The sequence below is a fragment of the Merops nubicus genome, unplaced genomic scaffold (assembly GCF_000691845.1).
Source record: "Merops nubicus isolate BGI_N331 unplaced genomic scaffold, ASM69184v1 scaffold31418, whole genome shotgun sequence".
NCBI classification, from domain to species: Eukaryota; Metazoa; Chordata; class Aves; order Coraciiformes; family Meropidae; genus Merops; species Merops nubicus.
Genome location: NW_008626882.1, coordinates 1 through 19,835, shown reverse-complemented (window position 1 = coordinate 19,835; position 19,835 = coordinate 1). Strand labels below are relative to the sequence as shown.

General features: G+C 45.0%; 1 protein-coding gene across 1 annotated transcript; it reads left to right on the top strand.

Moving 5' to 3' along the window:
* Window positions 1-1,407: 1,407 nt before the first annotated feature.
* On the top strand, window positions 1,408-18,380 carry CAPN14 (calpain 14; the record flags this gene model as incomplete). The annotated part of the gene is made up of 14 exons (XM_008946157.1): window positions 1,408-1,475; window positions 2,693-3,050; window positions 5,377-5,446; window positions 6,392-6,510; window positions 7,100-7,236; window positions 8,301-8,475; window positions 9,203-9,268; window positions 10,601-10,686; window positions 11,872-11,946; window positions 12,974-13,137; window positions 13,849-14,012; window positions 16,693-16,898; window positions 17,453-17,489; window positions 18,318-18,380. Coding segments are annotated over exons 1-14 (1,788 nt in total), but the record flags the coding sequence as incomplete, so codon positions are not given.
* Window positions 18,381-19,835: the final 1,455 nt, after the last annotated feature.

Genomic DNA, 19,835 nt, shown 5'->3' with positions numbered 1-19,835 from the left:
CTCGCTCTAAAATTTATTTTTTGGCATGCAAACATTTGCTCTGTTCCACACAATCAGGAGCGTCTCTTCAGCCCAGATACAGATTGTCTTTGTTACATCAGAGGAGCTGGGCTGAGCTCTGTCAGCTCCAGGCTTTAGCTCTCGAAGTCCCTAGGGCCCCAGAGTTCCCTGAGAGAGATCCTCTCACAGAGAGCACAAGGCTCTTAAAGAATGATTTGACAGTCCAATTACTGTCCAATATACTACATTTCTTTACTATTCTAAAAGAATTCTTTGACAGTCCAATATACTAAAAGTGAAGGATTTCTTTGTGGATTCTTCAGATTCTTATTTTAAGACTTGGGGACAAGGCATCTAAGATGTTGAGAAATTTGAGGGGAGATCATGAGGTGCTAATGTAGCAGAAGGACATAGGTGGCAAACTTACTAACTAGGGGAATTTGCAAAGGATAGAGAATCAAATTCATCCAACCTAATGGTTCATGGCTTCCATCTACAGCTTTTAACTTCTGTCAGCTACACATGGCTGCTTTCCCTTAGAAATTCTAACTGCTGGAAGAGACACGCACACCCTCTGCTCCACCCACGCCAGAGGACACAGTGGGACACTCCAGTTCAGTCTGGCTCAATAACATTGCTGAGTGGAGGACAAGTGATTTCCAGGTGTACCTTAGCTAGTCGTTTACAACTGTATCTGCTGCCTGCTCACACCTATGAGCGCAGCCAGGCAGCAGGCAGAAGGTTAAACCATGAGGTTGAACAGTTTGTAGTTGTCCAAGCAGTTGACTGTTAGTCATCTGTGTGTTAGTTGACACATAAAATCCTTCATTGCGTCTTTTGTTCAAAGATTTCCAGGTAAACTGGGGAAATGTTTAAACCAATACACCTACAGGCAGGTTCAGCTGAGAGGTTTCAAAACATATAAAGGAGCTGCATCATTGGCTCTCAACACACACTGTTAACAGTCACTGTTACAGTCAAGGCTGCTGGCTGCGTTTCTTGAAAATGAGGCTACAGATTCAGGTGGTTTAAACCTCCATTTTTGAAGGCATTGTTTTTTGTACTATCTCTGGATTTCAAAGCCTATCTATAAAGCTTAGTTCTTCTTCAAATAAATGCCAGACTGAGGTGAGAACTGGTGGAGGCTTAAAATGATTTTATCAGGCGTTGTGGATGTTCTGCACACCGAAAAATCAAGTCTGAAGTATTTGCTCTTCAGTGTAGCTGAAAAGTACAAAGTATGTCATCTGATCACCATTTCTTTTCCTGAGGAGTGGCAAAATAAGAAATTCTTCTTCTTACATGTTTTGTCTGTCTATATAAAGTGCATCCAGTCTCCAGGCTGTTTTCTACCTCTTGTTTTCTCTTAAATCTATCTCTTTGTCTGTTGCTCATGTTTTTGTAGCCATGAAGGTCAATGGCTGCAAAAAGGCAAGGTTTGAGAGAAAAGACAGTATTTTTCATCTGGAGAAAAAGTAGGGAAGTTGCTAGGCACTGAAATCCTTTTTCAGGTCTGAAATGTCTACTGTACAATAGAAAATTGAATTTTTGTTTCCAGGGTTATATTTTGAAGATTTTTCTCTTGGTTGCCCTTGCGGAGCAAGCCTTGTGGATCAGCTGTAGAGTGGTTTTAGGACAAGTGAGGGCTCTGTGTGGGAGGACAGCTCAATCTGCAGTTGTATGGTTTCTCACAGGGAATACTGGTGACCTTCACCTTCATCAGGAGTTACAATCAAGTGGCTTCTAACCGAGACCAGTTTCCTAGGGTGCCTGGGGCAATGATTTTGGGTCTCAGAGAGCCTTCTCTTCAGGGAGGCCTTCCAAATGCTGTATTGCCATGGCATGTACTGAACTTTGTATCCAGATTCATTTTTTCAGTCCACACCGTAAGGAGAAGGCTATGAGTATGACCACCTTGTTACCACTGATGGGTGTGATTTGCCTGCTGAGATTTTAATCAGGATTTCTCCCAGGAGCCCATCACTTGAAGCAAAATGTGATGGCTATTAATGTTTAACATAGCTGCTAATACATAAAAAGGGATGTGAAATCACTCTCTCTTGTTTTTGGGATGAGGAGGGGATGAGAAACATATGTCCTGAATGTTACAAAAACCCCCAAACAACAAACTCAGCATGCAATTTCATGTGTGATAATCAGCAATATGGAATGTGAGCTCCTGGGGGAGATTGTGTAGCTCTCCAAAATGAGGAAAAAAGGGCAGAACAACCTTTGGGGGGTTTGTGTGTAATAGCTTTGTAACACCTATTGTATTCCTTTTTTCTGTTAGCCTTTGGCTTATCTTGCTATTTTCCTTTTTTTTGGAGGGGGGAAGGGGGTGGGGAAATGTCCACATGCCAGAATGTGATTGAATAAAGACTGTGATTCATGTTGCAGCACATTATGAAAATATCCTGAAGAGCCTAAACAGTCCAGAGGGAAACTTGAGAATAGCTGTGTCTGTGGCTTCAAAGCCCCAGTAAAAGTCAGTGGGGTTGCTAATTTTGATTTTGCTCAGATTTAAAGCAAATGAAAAGCCTTGAAATGCAGTGATAGATGGTAGATCAGAATCAGATGGGTCCCCTCCTTCTTCTGGGTGTCCCACCCTCCCACACCTCCCCCCTAGCTAAAGAAGAAATTCCAAAAGCCATTACTAAATTTTACATTTATATTAATGAATTCTTATTTGAAGGAATTCTTCTGAAGAAGACACACCTCATTCTGAGAAACAAGGAGCTTCCAGCAGAAGTGTGCAGGGAGAGATCCCTGCAGGATCCTCAGTGGAAAAAATAAATCCTGGCATTAAGGTGGACATCACCATGTCTTTTCTGCCATGTTTGAAAAAAAACAAGTCACCCGTGCCCTTAGGAAGGACTGTTTTTCAAAAACACACCCCACCCATTCAGCAGAACTACCAAGCCTTGCTGGAGACATGCTTGAAGAACAAATGCCTCTTCACAGATGACAGCTTCCCTGCTCACATCAGCTCTATTGGAACAGGAGCACTGCTAAAGAGACTGCCTCAAAATTTACAGTGGAAGAGGCCTCATGTAAGTGACTTTCAGTGAATGCTCTAGTATAAGAGGATGGTTACAGCTGATAGCAAGCAAATAGTTTTAGCACTGAGCAGATTACTCTTAGACCTTAATTAAGGTGTTTTTTTACTGCCACTAGAGTTACACTTTTTGTATCAGCTGTCATTTAGGAAGCTGGGATACATGGAATTTCACAATTGCCTTTGAAGAATTTGTTGCCCAAAATCATAACCAGCCTTATTCACTTGATATCCAGCACTTCTCAGAGCAGGCAGGGAGAGCAGGTGAAGGGAACAAGAGGAGCTGTTGGCCTTGGAGCTCACAGCTCCAGTGATCCCATATCCCACTGTGATTCTGTTATGACAGTTCTCAGGGCGATGGTCCCTCTCCCAGAATTTAAGATTTTGACCTTTTAGAAGATGTCTACGTTTCTAGACAGTTATTAGCTTTTGACTCCTCTCCTGTGGACCACATATTTGTGATGCTGGAGGCAGCTACTTTCACAGGCAGTGGCAGGTGCCTTATCCTCTTGTTGGGCTGTTTTTTTCCTGCTTGACTGTTTAGTCTATTGTGCTCTGAGCAGCCTTTTCCCAGCTCTCAACTTTGAGCTTCTACCACGATCACTGGCCATCAGTCAGTTGTTTTTAGTTCTGGGGGCCTCTGTGTTCCATTTGTGCCTGTATTTTCAAGGCCTTTGCTGGTATCCCATGCTTAAGCTGAACATCACAAGAGACTCCTGGCTTCAAAGACAGGTCATTGAGCAAGTTCTCACAACAAATGGATGGATAACAAGTCTAGGAGGCCAGAACAGGGGCTGGGCACAGTTACTTAAGGGCTGTTACTAGCAAGGGCAGTTCTGTTCTTGCCGAGCTGTGTATTGACAGTCAGAACTTCCTGAAAGTAATGTACAGAATTAGCTGAGAATTTCAGCAGCACTGAGTCCTTATCTTCCTGTGTCTGTAAGGGAATTCTGCTAGGTCACAGCAGACAGCATCTCCTAGCTAAGTTATTTTCTAGCTGTCATATTTTGTCATATTTAACCAATTTTGTAGAAGGGCTGAGTTTCTGCAGAACATAGGAAAATCACCAGGAAGTAGAGGTACCTGAGCAAAGTGAGCAGGAGAGCTTGGGAATAGTAGCCCTAGCTATCAGAGTTTCATAAGTAATTTGGTCTCACAGATGGTTTGTGTTAGATCAGGATCTGCAGGTGGAGGAAGAGTGTGGTCCTCAGGGGCCTGTGCTGGGTTGTGCCAGGCAGTGTGGCTAAAGCAGCTATATCAGCATAAAGGTATTTGGGAGGGAAAGATCAACATGAGTCCTGGCCTCTACAAAGCCCTTGAGGTGTCCCTCCACCCCAGGGATACGGGAATGGACTTGAGACCTCCTCTGTCTCTCAGTCCACTATCCTGCTGCTCTAAAACTGCCCCATGAAGCAGAAGTGCTGAGAGTCTGCTGTTCAGCCGGCAGGCGTGCAGCTTGCTGCATCTGGGACTGATGCCTGCGATTAGAAGACCCAAACTCCTGAAGGGTAGGAGTTGGTGCCTAACTGCTGTAAGTGCCTTCTGAGGGCTTGCTGTTTGTTACTGCCGGCAGGGGAAGCCAGCAGTGTGAAACTGAGCCTGAGCAACTTGTGGGTCATTAGAGTGAAACGTCAGTTTGGCACTTAGGTTATTAATTTGACCCCAGAGGCACTCATGAGAGGAAAAAATAATATCATTTCTTTCTGAACAGTTATTTACAGACCCACTCTTGTCACCTCAACAGGAACTTCTGCAGCAGCCATCAGTTAGTCTCTAGCTCAACTGACAGTCAAATTGTGGAGACCTCAGCCAGGTTAGCTAAATGTTTGAACGGTTATGCTCTGCCATTGTAGCCACTTTTGGCTGAAAGTTGTCAGTAATGACAGAGGAGCAGGGCTAGCAGGTCTGAAGGGTTGTCTTCTCAGCTAGGTGTTCACGGAGACCCATGGTGATGCATCTGAGCCCTGATGGCTTATGTCAGAGACCGAAGTCAGTGTAGACCAAACACAAATGTGTGCCCAGGCTTGTGTCAGGTTGACCAGAGCGCACCATAGCACTGGAGTTATGTCTGAACCAGAACAATGCCTGCTGGGACAAAAGGCCTGAAGAGTTTTGAAAGCTTTGAACAGGCAGGAGGAGTGTTTTGTGTCACATATCCATGAGGGTTTTATGTCCTAGACTAGGAACTCACTGGATTTCCCATTTTATGAGATTGCAGCCCTGCATGTAGAAAGTTCTTGACTTCAAGCTAAACCAGCTTATGTTACTGACTTAACTCTCTGCCTCTTTTGTTGTTGTTGTTGTTGTTGTGTGCTTCCCAGGCTTTGCACAGAAGCCCAGTATTTTATGCTGCAAACAGAAAGCAACTTGATCTCTGCCAAGGACTGGTGGGTAAGGAAGCTCCTTTGAATAAATACCGAAGCATTCTTATACAAAATAACATTCTGTGTGGAATTTTGACTGTATGAAACTTGGCATAGGAACAGAAGGTGTAGGTATCCCCATCACTTCACTTGGCATGGTGTGGATAAAGCAATCATTAAGATGGGATAGGCTCAGTAAAAAACCTGGCAAGCTTCAAGGCGGGATTTGAGAGGTGCGAGACATCACCACTCTCCGTGTTGCTTCTGTGCGTGTTAATACTGCAACAGGAGGTGATCCTGTGCTCTAACTGGTCTGTAATGTTGCTGCTTGACAATAGAACAGAAACCACAGCAGCAGGAAAACCTGAGAGTTTTGCTATTTTTGTGCCTAAGGCTTAGTGTGAGTGTGTTCTCCTCCCAGCTTTGCAGTTAAAAAAATCATTTTTATGCCCATGTTACCTAAAATAAAAGGATATATTGCCATCTGCAAAACAGGTAGGGGCAGGACTAAGTTAATTTATAAGTGTCTTAAGGTCTCAAACACTAACTCTGATAAGTACATTCTTTTATGTGAAATCCATTGGAAATTATATTTCTCTTCTGAAAAGCTGTTTTCAAAGAAAAAGGGAGAAGTTTTTTGTTTTATGGTGTGCCTTGACAGAGAACAGAAAAAAATCCCATGTAATGTCAGTAAAAACTGCAATGTTTCCATTGAGAGCTATTTCTTGCTAAATTTCTTGTTTAACCAAACAGTATCCAAATGAAAAGATCGTAAGAGAACAATTATAAATGAATCATGGTTTAGTTAAATAAAGCACATGTCTGGATCATCTCATTTTCTGTATATGATTTGTTATAATTGTAAAGACATCGGCACAACAGTTCTTCTGCTGGGATCTTGGTGCTGTTCCTGAACCTGGCTGACAACTCTTGCTTTTCAGCCAACTGCATGTGTCCGTTTGTCTTGGCGCAGGGAACTGCTGGTTCCTGGCGGCCCTGGAAGCCCTGACGTTCCACCAGGACATCTTGGCTGCAGTCGTGCCACAAAACCAGAGCTTTGAGAGGAAATATGCTGGCATTTTCCACTTCCGGGTACATCTGCTCCCCCAGAGTCTTCAGAAGTCGTCTGTCAGGTTTTGTGTCCCACCCTTAGATAATTTGCAGGGGGTTCCCCTTGGCCAGGGGCCGGTGGCCAGAGGGTACCCCAGCCTGGAGAGCAGCCCATCACCCCTCCCACAAAGCGGTGCAGGCAGTGGATGAGCTGCCAGCCACTCCGAGGATGTACCTCCGCTTGGCCCTTCTCTCCAGCTGTGCCCTACCCGTGTTTTCAGCCAAAGGCCTTCCTCCATAGTGACAACAGTCAGCAGGGCTAGAGCACATCTGCTCCTCTTTCTACCCCTCTTCCCCCTTGCCACTAGGAAATCCTTCCCCAGTAGCCCAGCTCTGCCTAATTTCTGTGCCTAATCCTTTTACACCTGATGTATGCTTTGTGTCTTCTTCTGGCAGGGTGGGGCTGAGGAGTTGGCTTTGTGGGTGAGTCAGCACATCTCACGGACCCAAAGCAGCCCTCCCCCCAAGACAGCTAGTCCTGTGCCCACAGCTCAGCTATCTTGCCTTTCCTGTTGTGTCAAGGGGAGGTCCCTTCCCAGGGAAACATCAGCTCATTCCTTTCTCCTGACAGTTCTGGCACTTCGGGGACTGGGTTGACGTGGTGGTTGATGATCGCCTGCCGGTGAATGAGGCAGGGGAGCTGGTCTTTGTTTCCTCAGTCTATAAGAACGTGTTCTGGGGAGCCCTTCTGGAGAAGGCATATGCTAAGTAAGTGACTCATTCCAAGTTATGCAAATAGTCTCTCTAAAATATGTTGGTTGGTGCCTACACAGTTTGTTCTTGTTTATAAATGCATCTCCTAGGCCTTGCCATATTTGGAGTGTAGTAAATGGTTCTCCTCTTTCTATTATTACACAGTGAAAGCTGCCACTACAGTAGCTGTTATAAGTCCAGGCCCTTGAGTTTAAATGCAAGGGTTTAGGAGTAGGTGTGAAAACAGACCTATCCTGGGGAGTTGTCCTCTGAGTGTTGTCATTGTTTGGTACGCATTGACTAGGATGATGCCTTCGTTGTAAATACTGCAGATGAGCAGAAGGCCACAGATAGGGATTTTTTCAAAGGTGAATGATTTCTGATGCCTCCTTTGATGTATTATCTATTTGAGAAACCTCCAATGAGTTTGACCTTGGGGGTCTGCTGAAGAATTGTACTTTGTTTTTGGGAGGAGATCCTGCTTTGTGGTTCTCCAAAGCTGAGAGATTCAACAAGTGACTTGTTGAGAGTGGCGAGAATACCAGCTTCTCTCTGGGGTGTTTTGTCTAGAGTGGTTTATCAGGACAAAGAAGAAAGCAACAAGGCATAAATTATGGAGTTTGTTAATTTGGGACTGAAATAATCTCTGCAGAGCAAAGCAAAATCCTAATTAACAGTGAGAAGAAGATCACGGCAAAGGAGAGAAGTTCAGTTATTTCTATTTGGAGTTATCATTAGAACAGCTAGAGTAGAGAAAGTTGCTCTGTAGTGGTGAAGAAAATCAGACTGGTGACTGAACTCTCACAGCATTGTATCAGTGTCTGGTGATACAGTCAGGCAACATTCTCTAAGGCAGAGCTATCAAAGAAGTAGTGATGGTCATGTTCTCACTATTGTGCAGTGAGGGATGATAGTGAAGAGTCCCTTTCAGACTATGGCCATTCTTGGAGGCAGTGTGTTAGATTCCTCTCTTCCTAAGTGAGAAAGATTCCTCTAATATAAACATGAGTTACAGCCTTCCTCAACCTTTCTTCTGTGACTATAACCCCAAGAATATATTGATGTCTTTTTTTTGCTAGACTCTATGGCTCCTATGAAGATCTGCAGATTGGGCAAGTTTCAGAAGCCTTGGTGGATTTTACAGGTGGTGTTAATATAAGGATCAAGCTTGCAGCAGCTCCTCCTGATCTGTGGGATATCCTGACAAGAGCAACCTACAGCAGATCTCTCATGGGCTGTCAGACACATTTAGGGGTGAGACTCAGAGTGACATTAAATGGCTTCACAGCTAAAAACATCTCCAGACCTGTTTCCCACTGCTCAGCTAGTCATTGAGACTCAAAGACCATCAAAGCTGCCACACACAACTTTCTGTAGAAATTATGTTCTTAATGTTAAAGTTTGAACATGGATCATTTCCCTGGTGCTCTCAGATCTCTGTTGTTATGTTTAGGAACTGATTTATCTATCAAAGAACATCCATTAAATAAGGACCTACTGCATTTTCCTGTTTTTGTTAAAGAATTTTTCCACTTCTACAGATGGTGCAATGAGGCAGACACTTATGAAATAAGGAAAGATAGAGAGGTGTGTAGTTCAAAACATGAATTCAAATCTTGGCTTCCAAGCTTTATGCTAACACTTCAGCTGTTGGGACAGCTGCTATCCTGAAAAGCAAAATCTAACCACCTGGATTTTTTTAACAGTGAGATGGTGCCTACCCATAGATCCACAATTTAGGAAGGGACCTTTCCAATCAACTTTCCAATTCCAAATTTTCCATATTTTCCATACTGCGAAATATGGCTGCTAGGAGCTTAGACTTAAATTTATTCTCTTTTTTTTCAGTTCAAACCATTTTCCTTTTGCTTTGTGAATCATTGATTACACAGGTACAGGTCTGTGCTATTGGTATGAGTCTGCTGTGTAAGTTGGGAGAGACTAAAAGGTTTTCCCTTCTGTGTCTCTTCCTTGTTTACAGACAACAAAGGTCCTGAAGAACGGGCTTGTTGCTGGCCATGCCTACACAGTAACTGGTATTAGAAAGGTAAGACTGGCCCTGATGTCCTGCATCCAGGTTTGTTTGGATGTCAACAAGTTTTGTTGCAGTCATAGGTTCAACCGTTAAGTGGGGCAACTGTGGCATGTCCTCCCACAGTGCTCTTCTCTTAGTCTGAGGCTAGAAGAGACTGTGTGCTTTATAAAGATTCACTTTCAATTGTGTCCATTTTAGTATTGTGACCTTGAATGTAAAGGACAATGGTTATAGATCAGCATCTCTCTAAGGGTGGGAATGATTCACAGGGCTCTGTTGAGAGTGTTACCTACAAATGCATCTTAGCTATTAAGGACCAAAGGACTGGCACTGGGAATGCTGGAAGGATGTGCTGAAACCTACTTGGGGTAAAAAGCCGCCTTCTAAGTCAAAGGAGAGGCCAAAGAGAAGTAAAGATAATTGGGTACAAGGAACAAAACACAAAAAACTGCAGGTGGAAATGTGAGTCGAGGCTAAAATAAGGGGACCAAACAGTGCTCCTGTGCAGAGAGTACCAGGTGGATCACACTGATCTGCAGAAGTAGCCTGCACAGTACCCCTAAAGGTATTTGTCTAGAGGTAAGGTCCCACTCCCAAAGAGTGGGAGAAAGCTTAAGCTTTCTCCACCTGGATTGATGTGCAACTATCTTGTCCAACCTCAAAAGGAGGTTGACAAGTATGGCACAGGACTTTGTGGGGCTTTTGACACGTGATATAGATGTAGGTGAAAGCATGTTCAGTACCTCTAGCAACAGATACTAGGAAAGCTGGAGGAGATACTATGAGCTGGATGATGCACACCTATGTTCCCCACACACATGTTTGTCAGTCTGATGGGATGAAGAGCCAGGCAGGGGTAGAGGACTGACTGAGGGTGTGGAGGCAATGTGAAGTCAGCAGTTCTGCTGTTGTTGCCAGCAAAGCCCCTGGTTGCCCTTGGCTCCCTCTTCTCCCACCATGACATCCCACTTCAGAAGACACTAATCTATGTGGTCTCTCCGTGGGCTGCACTGTGGTATTGCACTGGGGTAAGACTCAGTTTTCACAGTAGTACAGTCCTGACTCCACTTAAGTGCAAAATGAGCAGATGTTGGGAAGGAAGAAGACTTTATGGTCAAACCTCCAAATTAGGAATTTGTGAGGACTCTGGTTTCAGTTATAGAGGGCAAGATAAAACATCTTAATCTCTTTGTGCCTCCTTTCAGAGTTGCATGTTCATCATCATACTTTCTGGCATCTATGAGAACAAACAAGATCTTTATTAGTATCTCACATAGTAGAATGATATAAACAAGGTGAGAACCACTGACACCTTGGTAAGCACAGTGTTACCGTTTTCTGCAGGTGACCTGCCAAGATGGACCAGAAAACCTAGTGAGACTGAGAAATCCATGGGGAAAAATTGAATGGAAAGGAGACTGGAGTGACAGGTGAGTTTAAAAAAAGAGTTCTGTTGCTGAGTGGGAGGAAAGGTTTCTTGGGAGGAAAGATGCTGCCATCTTCAGGCATGAGTTAGTGCTGAGAACAGCATTAAGTAACAGTTGCTTGCACAGACCCTCTGGTGTCAAAGCAATGACTCGATAGATTTGTATTTCTCCAGCAGATAGTGCTCACACAGTTGGGCTCACTTCACACATGCAGCTTCAACAAGCTCAGTTCTGCTTTGCCATTCACGGAATGCCAGAGGAAACATAATATGAACACCAGATGCTGCCCATGTTGCTGTGATCTGGATGGTGTGCAAAGCGACAGATAGCTGTGCAGGAGGCTCTAAACAAACAGCATATTTCAGGACACCAGAGGGACCATGCAGAGTTCTCTATGGGCTGCAAAGTGTTGGAGTTGGGTGGCTGCAAAGGAGTCCACTGTCCTGGCTGTTGGAGGAAATACAACTGGGTATGAAATCAGAGGAAGCAGCCAGTGAGGCAACAGACAGTGGTTTCCAACCTAGAACACAGGCAATTGTAGACTTGTGTCCTGTTCCTCTTTGAAGTGGAGCATGTTCCTTCCTTCCAAGCTTCACTTCATTCCCTGCACGGACTCTGCTTGCTGAGGCCCTGGGGCAGGGAGGAGGGAAGAGCACATGGAGGTGTTGGGAGCATGAATGACTTTCACCTTGTCTGCAGAGAGTAACTTCTCTGATGCGTGTCTGTCACATAATGACAACATAGCAGCTGTTCCTGTTGAACAGCATAATGAGGAACATACTGCAGGCCTGCCTTTTAAATGGCTCCCAGCTGCCTCTTCTGCTGTCCTAGTCATTCATTCATTATGCCAAACACTCTTCCTATTATGTCTCCTTTGACAGAAAATTAACCAACAAAACAGGTCTGTATTTTTATATTTTAAGTACTTGGAAGTTATGTGTGTGAGTGAGTGGACAGGCTTATGGAACTGGAGCATTTCTGGCTTCTGCTGAGGGAAACTGGAGCCATTTAGCTACATCTGATAGGACCCAGAGTGCTTGTGCAGAGTCTCCTGTGGCTGAAGGCATAGGGTGCCTGTGTTTGGTGAAATGGGACAAGGATTTACCTTCTTTTCATAGAGGAAAGCTACAAACTCTGCCTTGAAACTGAGGCCACATTTGGTTAATCACCTCATGTTTTTGCCCTCAGCTCTTACAAATGGGAGCTGCTGAGCCCAAAGGAGAAGATTTTGCTGAGGAAAAAGAAGGAGGATGGAGAATTTTGGTAATGGTACATTCTTGCCTCTCCTCTCTCTGCCAGTAGCTCTGGGGCTGTGTCTGGAAATGAATCAGCATGTTGCCACTTAGGTCAAGGCATATGTGATCTGCTCAGTAGCAGCCCATGTTTCCTTTCTCGCTCTCCTCCTCTGCTTGATGATGTGAGCAGCAGTAGCTGTGCTGACATGGAAGAGATGCACTGTTCCTCAGTAGCAGGAGTGAGGGAGGTGCAGGACACTGCCAGGTCTCCCAGGACTGCTGGAGACATGGGCAGCTTTTGTCCTGCCTTTTTTTTTTTTTTTTTTTTTTTAAGATATCTTTGGGAGATCTTGCTTGCCTTAGGTTGTTCAGCCTGAAGAAAAGGAGGCTCAGGTGAGACCATACCACTCTCCACAGCTACCTGAAAGGAATTTGCAGCAAGGTGGTGGTCAGTCTCTTCTCCCAAGTAACAAGTGTTAGGACAAAAAGAAACAGCCTCAAGTTGGGCCAGGGGAAGTTTAGGTTGGGTATTAGGAAAAATTTATTCACTGAAAGGGTAGTTCAGTATTAGAAGAGGCTGCCCAGGGAGGTGGTGGAGTCGCCCTTCATGGAGGCATTTAAAAGATGTGGTGCTTAGGGACATGATTTAGTGGTGACCTGGCAGTGCTGGGTTGACTGACGGCTGGACTTGATGATCTTGAAGGTCTCTTCCAACCAAAACGATTCTGATTGTTTGTGGTTTCTCCACAGCTCCTGCCACGAGGTGGCAATGTTGTCGCCCGTGTCTTTTCACTGCGGTCCCTTTGGTGGCAATATTATTTCAATCTCGGTGCTGCTATCCTTTGCTGAAATTTTATTCGTGCATTTGCTACTGCTGGATGCTGCTGTTGGAGCAGACGCTCTGTTCTTTACTGCCTCATAAAATATGAGCATTACCATATGTAACACAGACTGGTGGAGCTTCGAAGTTCCCTGCTCCCTTTCCTTTTCTTTTTGTAAGCCATATGGACTAAACTAAACTGCTGACAAGATATCTCTTGGCACTCTTTTCCCAGGATGTCTCTGCGAGATTTTAAGATTCATTTTGTAGATCTGATAATCTGTAAATTAACTCCAGACTTGATGAGCCAGGAAGATGGGGAGAAGTGGATGTACTCCCTGAAGAGTGGAAGATGGGTTAAAGGAAGTACAGCAGGAGGAAGTCTGAGACTCTCTAATGGTGAGGGGTGCTCTTTGTGATGACTCTGGGGTAACATTGCTCTGTTGGCTCTGTTACCAGCACCATATACATGTTCATACAAAATTGACAGCAGAAACATGCTCTTCCTGCTTAGCCCTCCACACAAACATCAGAAATAAGCAGCTGAAGGACTTTGGCTAGCTTCTGCTATCACAGAAGCTGCATCACTCACAAACATAGAGCAGTGGCCTGGTTATGGCATGAAATGAGTTGCTGGATCCTAGGATCAATTGCCAACACCGAGCTTCTCTGGGGCATTATTCTTGTCTGTTAAAATTTGCATCCTCAGCACCTTCAGGGAGTAGTATTTGAAGTAAAGTGAATAGGAAATGCAGAGGCTCAGCCCTTTTGGAAGCAGAGCAGGTGGGTCTGAAGTCAGCTAATCCATACACTGGAGGTGACAGAGGAATAGTAATGCATTTAGAAACAAAATGAGACCTTAGTTTCTACCAACCACCTTAGCTGCAGTTAAATGGAAACATAGTTCCTTGTTCCTGGGCCTTCCTCCTGTCTTACATAGTGATGGTGCTGATACACTCAGAAGCTGCACCCTGAGACCAAATCCCTGTGGGGCCTGGAGGTCCAGACAACCTGCCACTTGTTCAGTCTGATATCCAGCATCATGTGGGAAGCTAGCAACCAATTTTATGATAAGAAATGACATAAACATATTTTTCTTGTTTTGCCTAGGCAACTTTTGGATGAACCCTCAGTACTGGCTGCACGTTTTACCAGTGGAAGACAGTAAGAAAAGGCTGAGTTCCTGCAACGTGGTTATATCCCTGATGCAGAAGCACAGCAGCAAACACCGCAACCGAGCTCCTCACCTCTTCATTGGATTTTCACTCTACAAGGTGTGAAGAATTGCTTTGCCTTTCAATGCTCTCACCGAATAGGAAAACTTCCAACCCCTGTAAATTGTAGGCCTTTGCAGACCAAGAGTTTTGTTGTGCACAGGGTAATTTGTGCTTTTTTTTCCTCCTTGCCTGTGCCAAATCTCCTCACACTCCGAGGCCAGGCTTACTCAGGCTCCGTGCCCCACTTGCCGCCTCTCTGGTGTGCTGTGTGTCAGCCTGCAGAGGGGTGAGAAATGCCTCTTGCTTCAGAGCACACTGGGCTTTATTTTGACCTTTCTGAGAGTAATTGGAAGAGCTGGGAGAGAGTGCCAGGAGTCCCCCTACTTTGGGGCAGGGAGAGTGCTGCCTTCAGGTTATTTCCAACTTTGGTAAAGTTGTGCTTGAGGCTTATCCCTAGTATGACGTGGCAGCTGCCCATGTGTGAGTACTGCTAGTTCCCTGTGTATCCAGGGGAAATGGATATTGCTAGAAGGAGTGAGAGTTTGCACCTCTCAATTTTCTGTTTATCTGAGTGCTTTGCAGAGCTACTCTCCTCCCTTGAACAGAGGCACAGCTCTTGTTGCTGTTGTGAGTTTGCAGTTATGGAGAGATGGCTGTGAAGGGTTTTCAGGTGGAGGGGCTGAGGTTTCTGAAGACAGAGAGCCCAGCTGGACGTACATAGCTGCTTCCCAGCAATGATATGGCTGTGCTGGGTGAGACCCAGAGGTCCCTGTCTGACAGATGCTCTGTTTCTTTTCTTCCTGCAGGTGCACCTACAGGTGAGTCCCTTGCCACCACTGCTGGCTCTTTGCTGGGGAACCTGGGCTGGTGCAGCTGGTACAAGACTGAGGATGTGCTTGCCTTTGTTCCTTGGCTGACAGCTAATAAGAGTGTATTTGATTTCAGTAATGCACCACAGCATGTCACATAGCAGAGCTATCCACCTCTTCTATCAGGAGGGCTCAGTGGCCTTAAAAAGGGGCATGAATTGTCCAGCTTCTGCACTGGGTCTTCAAAGGTATTAGAAGTGGCATCACTGTTTACTCGATTATCACTTTGTCCCTGCTGCAGCTGTTGCATGGTGGCCCAATTCTTGGCCATTTCTAAGCTGGACTTGCTGCAGGAGCCAGACCTACCTTTCTGCTGCCTCCCAGTCTTGGAATGAAGTGGGAACAGAGCCTGCATCCCATTCAAGTTGAGGGTCTCCTGTGGAGCTCAGATTCCTTCCTGTCTGGGGATACTCTGGAATTGATGCTACAGGTGTTGTCAGCTTCCTTGGGCCAGCTGTATTTCTAGCACTTTCTTTAGCCCAGAACCTTTGGGACCTGAGGAAGGTTTAAGTTAAACCCTGATGTAAGTCCCAATTTTGGCCCTGATCTCAGAGGGCTATTTAGAACAGGGAAAGGTTTATCTTTTATTTTGAAAGGGCTTATTTCCCACTTCGTTACTACTCAGAACACCTCTTAAAAGAGAGTCATTTTGAATTTGGGCTGGCAAAGAACTAGTTTGGGTGTGTGGTCATGGCAGCACAGTTATGTTCACAGACACTCTGTTACCAGCATGATAACCATGAGGTAAGATACCACTCCTTCCCCACTTAAATCTTTTGGGTGCTATCAGGGTTAGAAGTGAATTAAACTTCGCGGCAGAGAACATCCGAGTGTAGCCCTAGCACACTGCTGTGCTGCACCTGAGGGGGAATGGTGGCAGCCAGGACTTTAATTTCAGGTTTGTAGTGGTTGCCAAGATCAATACAGAGAGGTGGCAAGCCAAGAGCATCTAAGGTATTGGAACTGCCGTCAACAAAGTATTGACCGGAATATAAAAACTTTGAATTTAACATAAGGGGCATGAGAAGGAGTAACCCTGAACCCTTCAGAAGAAAGATTGCTCTATTAGTAAGAAAAATATTGGCAAAGAAAGAGGAATAGCATCTCCACTGTGAGGCTGTGGAGTAAAATGGCTAAATATTTTGAGGAACAGCCAAGATCGGAAGGTGACAGTGGTTTAAGCTAGCAGGATTATTTATTTGGCTTGTTTACTGGGCACTCAGTGGCATTAAAAATGAGTTCAGTGTTGCCTGGATCAACACTTTATCCATCTTCCTATTGCAGAAAAGTGCCTGCAGAGCAAAACATCTGTAAGAGCCAGGAGTGCCAGTCACATCAAGGACAGATGCACGGAGTCAGGGCTAGGGGCTAGGTTGCTCCTGCCGCATGCTTGGATCACTGGTGCTCTGAAAACTCCTCTGCTATCAGATCCCTAGTGCAAAGGGCAAGCTGAGAACAAAGCATGTGGTACTTATGGGATAACAGAGATGTCCTGGCTAGAAAAGAGCAGTCTCTGGAGCAGTTCCTGCCTGCAGCCATTGCTGCCAGTATGGAAATGACCTTTGCAGTAGCCACTGCTCCTCCCCAGTCCTTGCTGCTGTTCCTTAAAAATACTACTATATTGTTGATAAAGCTGCAGAAAGCCCCATTCTTTGCCATGTTATTACTGGGCAGGGGCAACGCACAATGAGAACCACCACATCCTGGGAGGAGACTGAGTCCTTTGGGACCTATTATCTACATGTGCTGTAAAAAAAATCTTGAGGTGTGAAAGCAGGCTGTCTATGCCATGCCTGTGAAGTCTCCATATGCCTTTTGTCTGTTTGTGCAGGGGGTGCAGAACACATTTCTCTTTCTTTCCTTAACAGTACCAGGAAAGCAACAGAAAGCTGCCCCCAGCATTCTTCGCCCAACATCAGCCTGTGAACAAGCACCAGGTCTTCCTTGATGAGCGGGAAGTGACTCAAGACTTCCACCTGGAGCCTGGTGTCTATGTGATTGTCCCATCCACCCTGGAGCCTCAGCAGGAGTCTGAATTCATCCTGCGGGTCTTCTCCAGGAAGCATGTTCTTAGGTGAGATTCTGCTGCCCCTCTGCCAGCCAGCACATAATTCTCTGGGATGGGATGGTGTTTCTAGTCTAATGGGGTATAGTCTATAAAGACTTCGCTCTGTAAAAAGCAGCACTGTCTCACTTGGAGAGGCTGTCTGTGGGTTTCTCCCACTTTAGGATTCTCAGTGGCTGAAGCACTGCTTTTGGCCTTATCCTTTCAAGAAGTGTTGAAGTAGGCCCACTTATGGGATTCTTGCACCATGCTCATGATTGAGATTGTGGAGAAGGACAACAGTTTTTAATGCACCATCAGTTTGCCAGGAGACCCTTCTGGCAGTGCTGGGATGGTTGCTTCTGCAGAAATGGTGGAGATTTCAGATGCGAGCAGCCCCTAGGAAGCTGTTCAGATATGAGAGCTTCTCTTATCTGTGGCTGTAACACTACAGGGAAAAAAGAAGCCAAACGCTGAAACAGTGAGTTGGGGCCCCATCTGGGGCTGGAGAATGCAACCTTAGATGAGACAAACACAAAACTCTGGGATACCTCCTGAATGTGTCTGTTTTTTTTTATCTCCAGGGAAATGGGTGGGAACACCAGTTTCACCCTTTCGAAGGTGAGAGTGAGGGGAGTGGGAGCTCTGTGGTTTGGTCCTCAGCTCTGAATGTTGTTTTTTTCCTGTTACTTTGCCCTAAGGAGAGGCTGAGTGAGGTGTGAGTGCTTTGGTTGCAGCATGTTTCAAAGGGCAGCCTGGGTTTACAGGCAGAATCCCTTGGACCATGTGGACAGATGTGGTCAAGTGTGTGGGACTGGCAAATTTTTTGACACCTTTTGTTAGTTGCATTTCTATGAACTTATTGTGGTGACACCATCTTACTTGCTCTGCGGTCTTTCCTATTCATGTCTTTTTGGAGATTCCTGGTCCATTTTGCACTTCTTCCTGCTCCCTTCATTCCTTGAAAGTTTTGAAGACATCATGGGACCTATACTGTTCCCATGCACTGGTCTATAGGTTATTTTCAAAATAATTGAGCTCAATGGCTGTGCATGCACACCTGCAACTTGTGCCAGGGACAGTGTAGCCTGTTGCCCTGGCATAAATAGGGCCAATCCTTCTTTCATCTCCTCTGCTCTCCTGTATAAGGGAGGACAGAGACCCTTCTCTCTCTTCTTGGCATGGAGTGAACTCCATCCTTTGTTGTTTCACAGTTTGGTGGTGGGGAAACATTTGTCCCTCCTGAGTGTTATTTCCTTACAAGAAAAAGCATTTCTATGAGGTGGAGAGCTGTCCTAGCAGTGGGCTGCACTAGTGATTGCAGTGGTGGGGAGAAGGTGGAAGGGCAGGGGACAAGAATGCCGTGCAAGGAGAGCATCTTCAGTAACTCTGTCATTATTTTTCTTGCTTGAGTTAATGTTTTCTTTCTTTATTTTTAACATCTCAAAGGAAATTGTCGATAGGTATGAAGGCAAGATTTGGGAGGACTTCTTCACAAAGTATTTTCAACAGGTAAGCGTGTGTGAATGAGCTGCCAGAATAAGCTCCTCCAGAGTTGTTATGGTAGCTCCGTGGAAGCAAAAGCATGCGGATATTCAAGGGAGGTCTGGATGTGGAACTGTGGGGAGCAGAGAGGGGCCACAGGAGGTTGAGCTGTGCCTACAGTGGTGATTCACACAGCAGATTTGGCTGTGAAGCTTAGCATTGTTAGCATTGAGACAGGCAGGCTTCTCTACACAACAGGGTGTGAATGCCTGGAACTTAATGCCATGGGCCTTTGTGGATAGGACAGTATCAACAGGCTCAAGCTGTATTAGCAATCTGATGGGCAGGAGGCCTATAAACAGACACTAAAGAACCAGGCAGGGATGTGCCCTCTAAGATCCCTTTTCCACCAGGTGTGGGTGCCAGGGGAGCAGGAGAAGGGGCTGCAGAACCTGACCAGGCTCATGTGCTCTTTCTAAACATTAATTCCTATTGCCTGTATTTGGGACATAGTGGTGGGCTGTATGGATACATCCCACCCTTGAGGGTGTTCTTGCCCTCCTTGAGGAAAATTGCCTATCAGAGAACACCCCCTGAAATATTGACATTTGTCTCATGCATCCTTTTTCACAGTTTAATGGCAGCTAGCTTGCTTTAAGAGACGAATTAGATATCAGTAGATATCACCACCTCCTCTTTTTCACTAATTTTCCTAGTGAAATATGATCCTTGTGAAAGATTCTTTTTAATGATCTCTCTGGCCTGATTTGTTATGGAATTTACCTTCAGGGATCCCCATAACTATGGTGAGGGATGCAAGTGTTTCACCTTTCAGAAAAGGTGGTTGCACTTATTTAGTAGCATACCCTGTATTTGTTAAACAAATTTCACAAAAAAACACGTTTGCACTTTTGATAGCAATATTTTGTTGAAAGCTGTTACTAAAAACAAGCAATGCTTTTACTTTTTGCCTCTTGTTTAAGATTTTTGCTTTGGAGAATGGTGTGGATTTCAGATGTGCTACGAATTGCCATATATTGCAAGGTGCCAGTCCTTTGCTGTCAGGAGGTCCAAGTCCACACAGAGAATGTCACAATTTCTTTAAAAAAAAAAAAAGAAAAGGAAACTTGCGTATAACAAAGGGGGTGGGAAGTCTGCTTTGAAAAGTTTGGGTAGGAAGTATTTCAAAGTTTCCTTTTTTTTTTATGGCACCAGGGCTGAAAGGTTAACAGTCTGGATCCTCACTCAGTGTAAATCTGCACTACTGCATTGATCTGTGTGGAGCCCTGAGAACTTAGCCCAGAGCAGACTGCAGCTTTTGCAGGCTGAGAATCTTGTCATATTCAAAGGGAGTATTTCCTATTGATTTTTCACAGTGGCTGGAGTAGGGCCAGTAAAGCAGAGAATGAAGATGGGACATGCTGGGGAAACAAAAGAGGGAGAAAAGTGATTTAATACTTTAAAAAAAAAAAAAATTATATA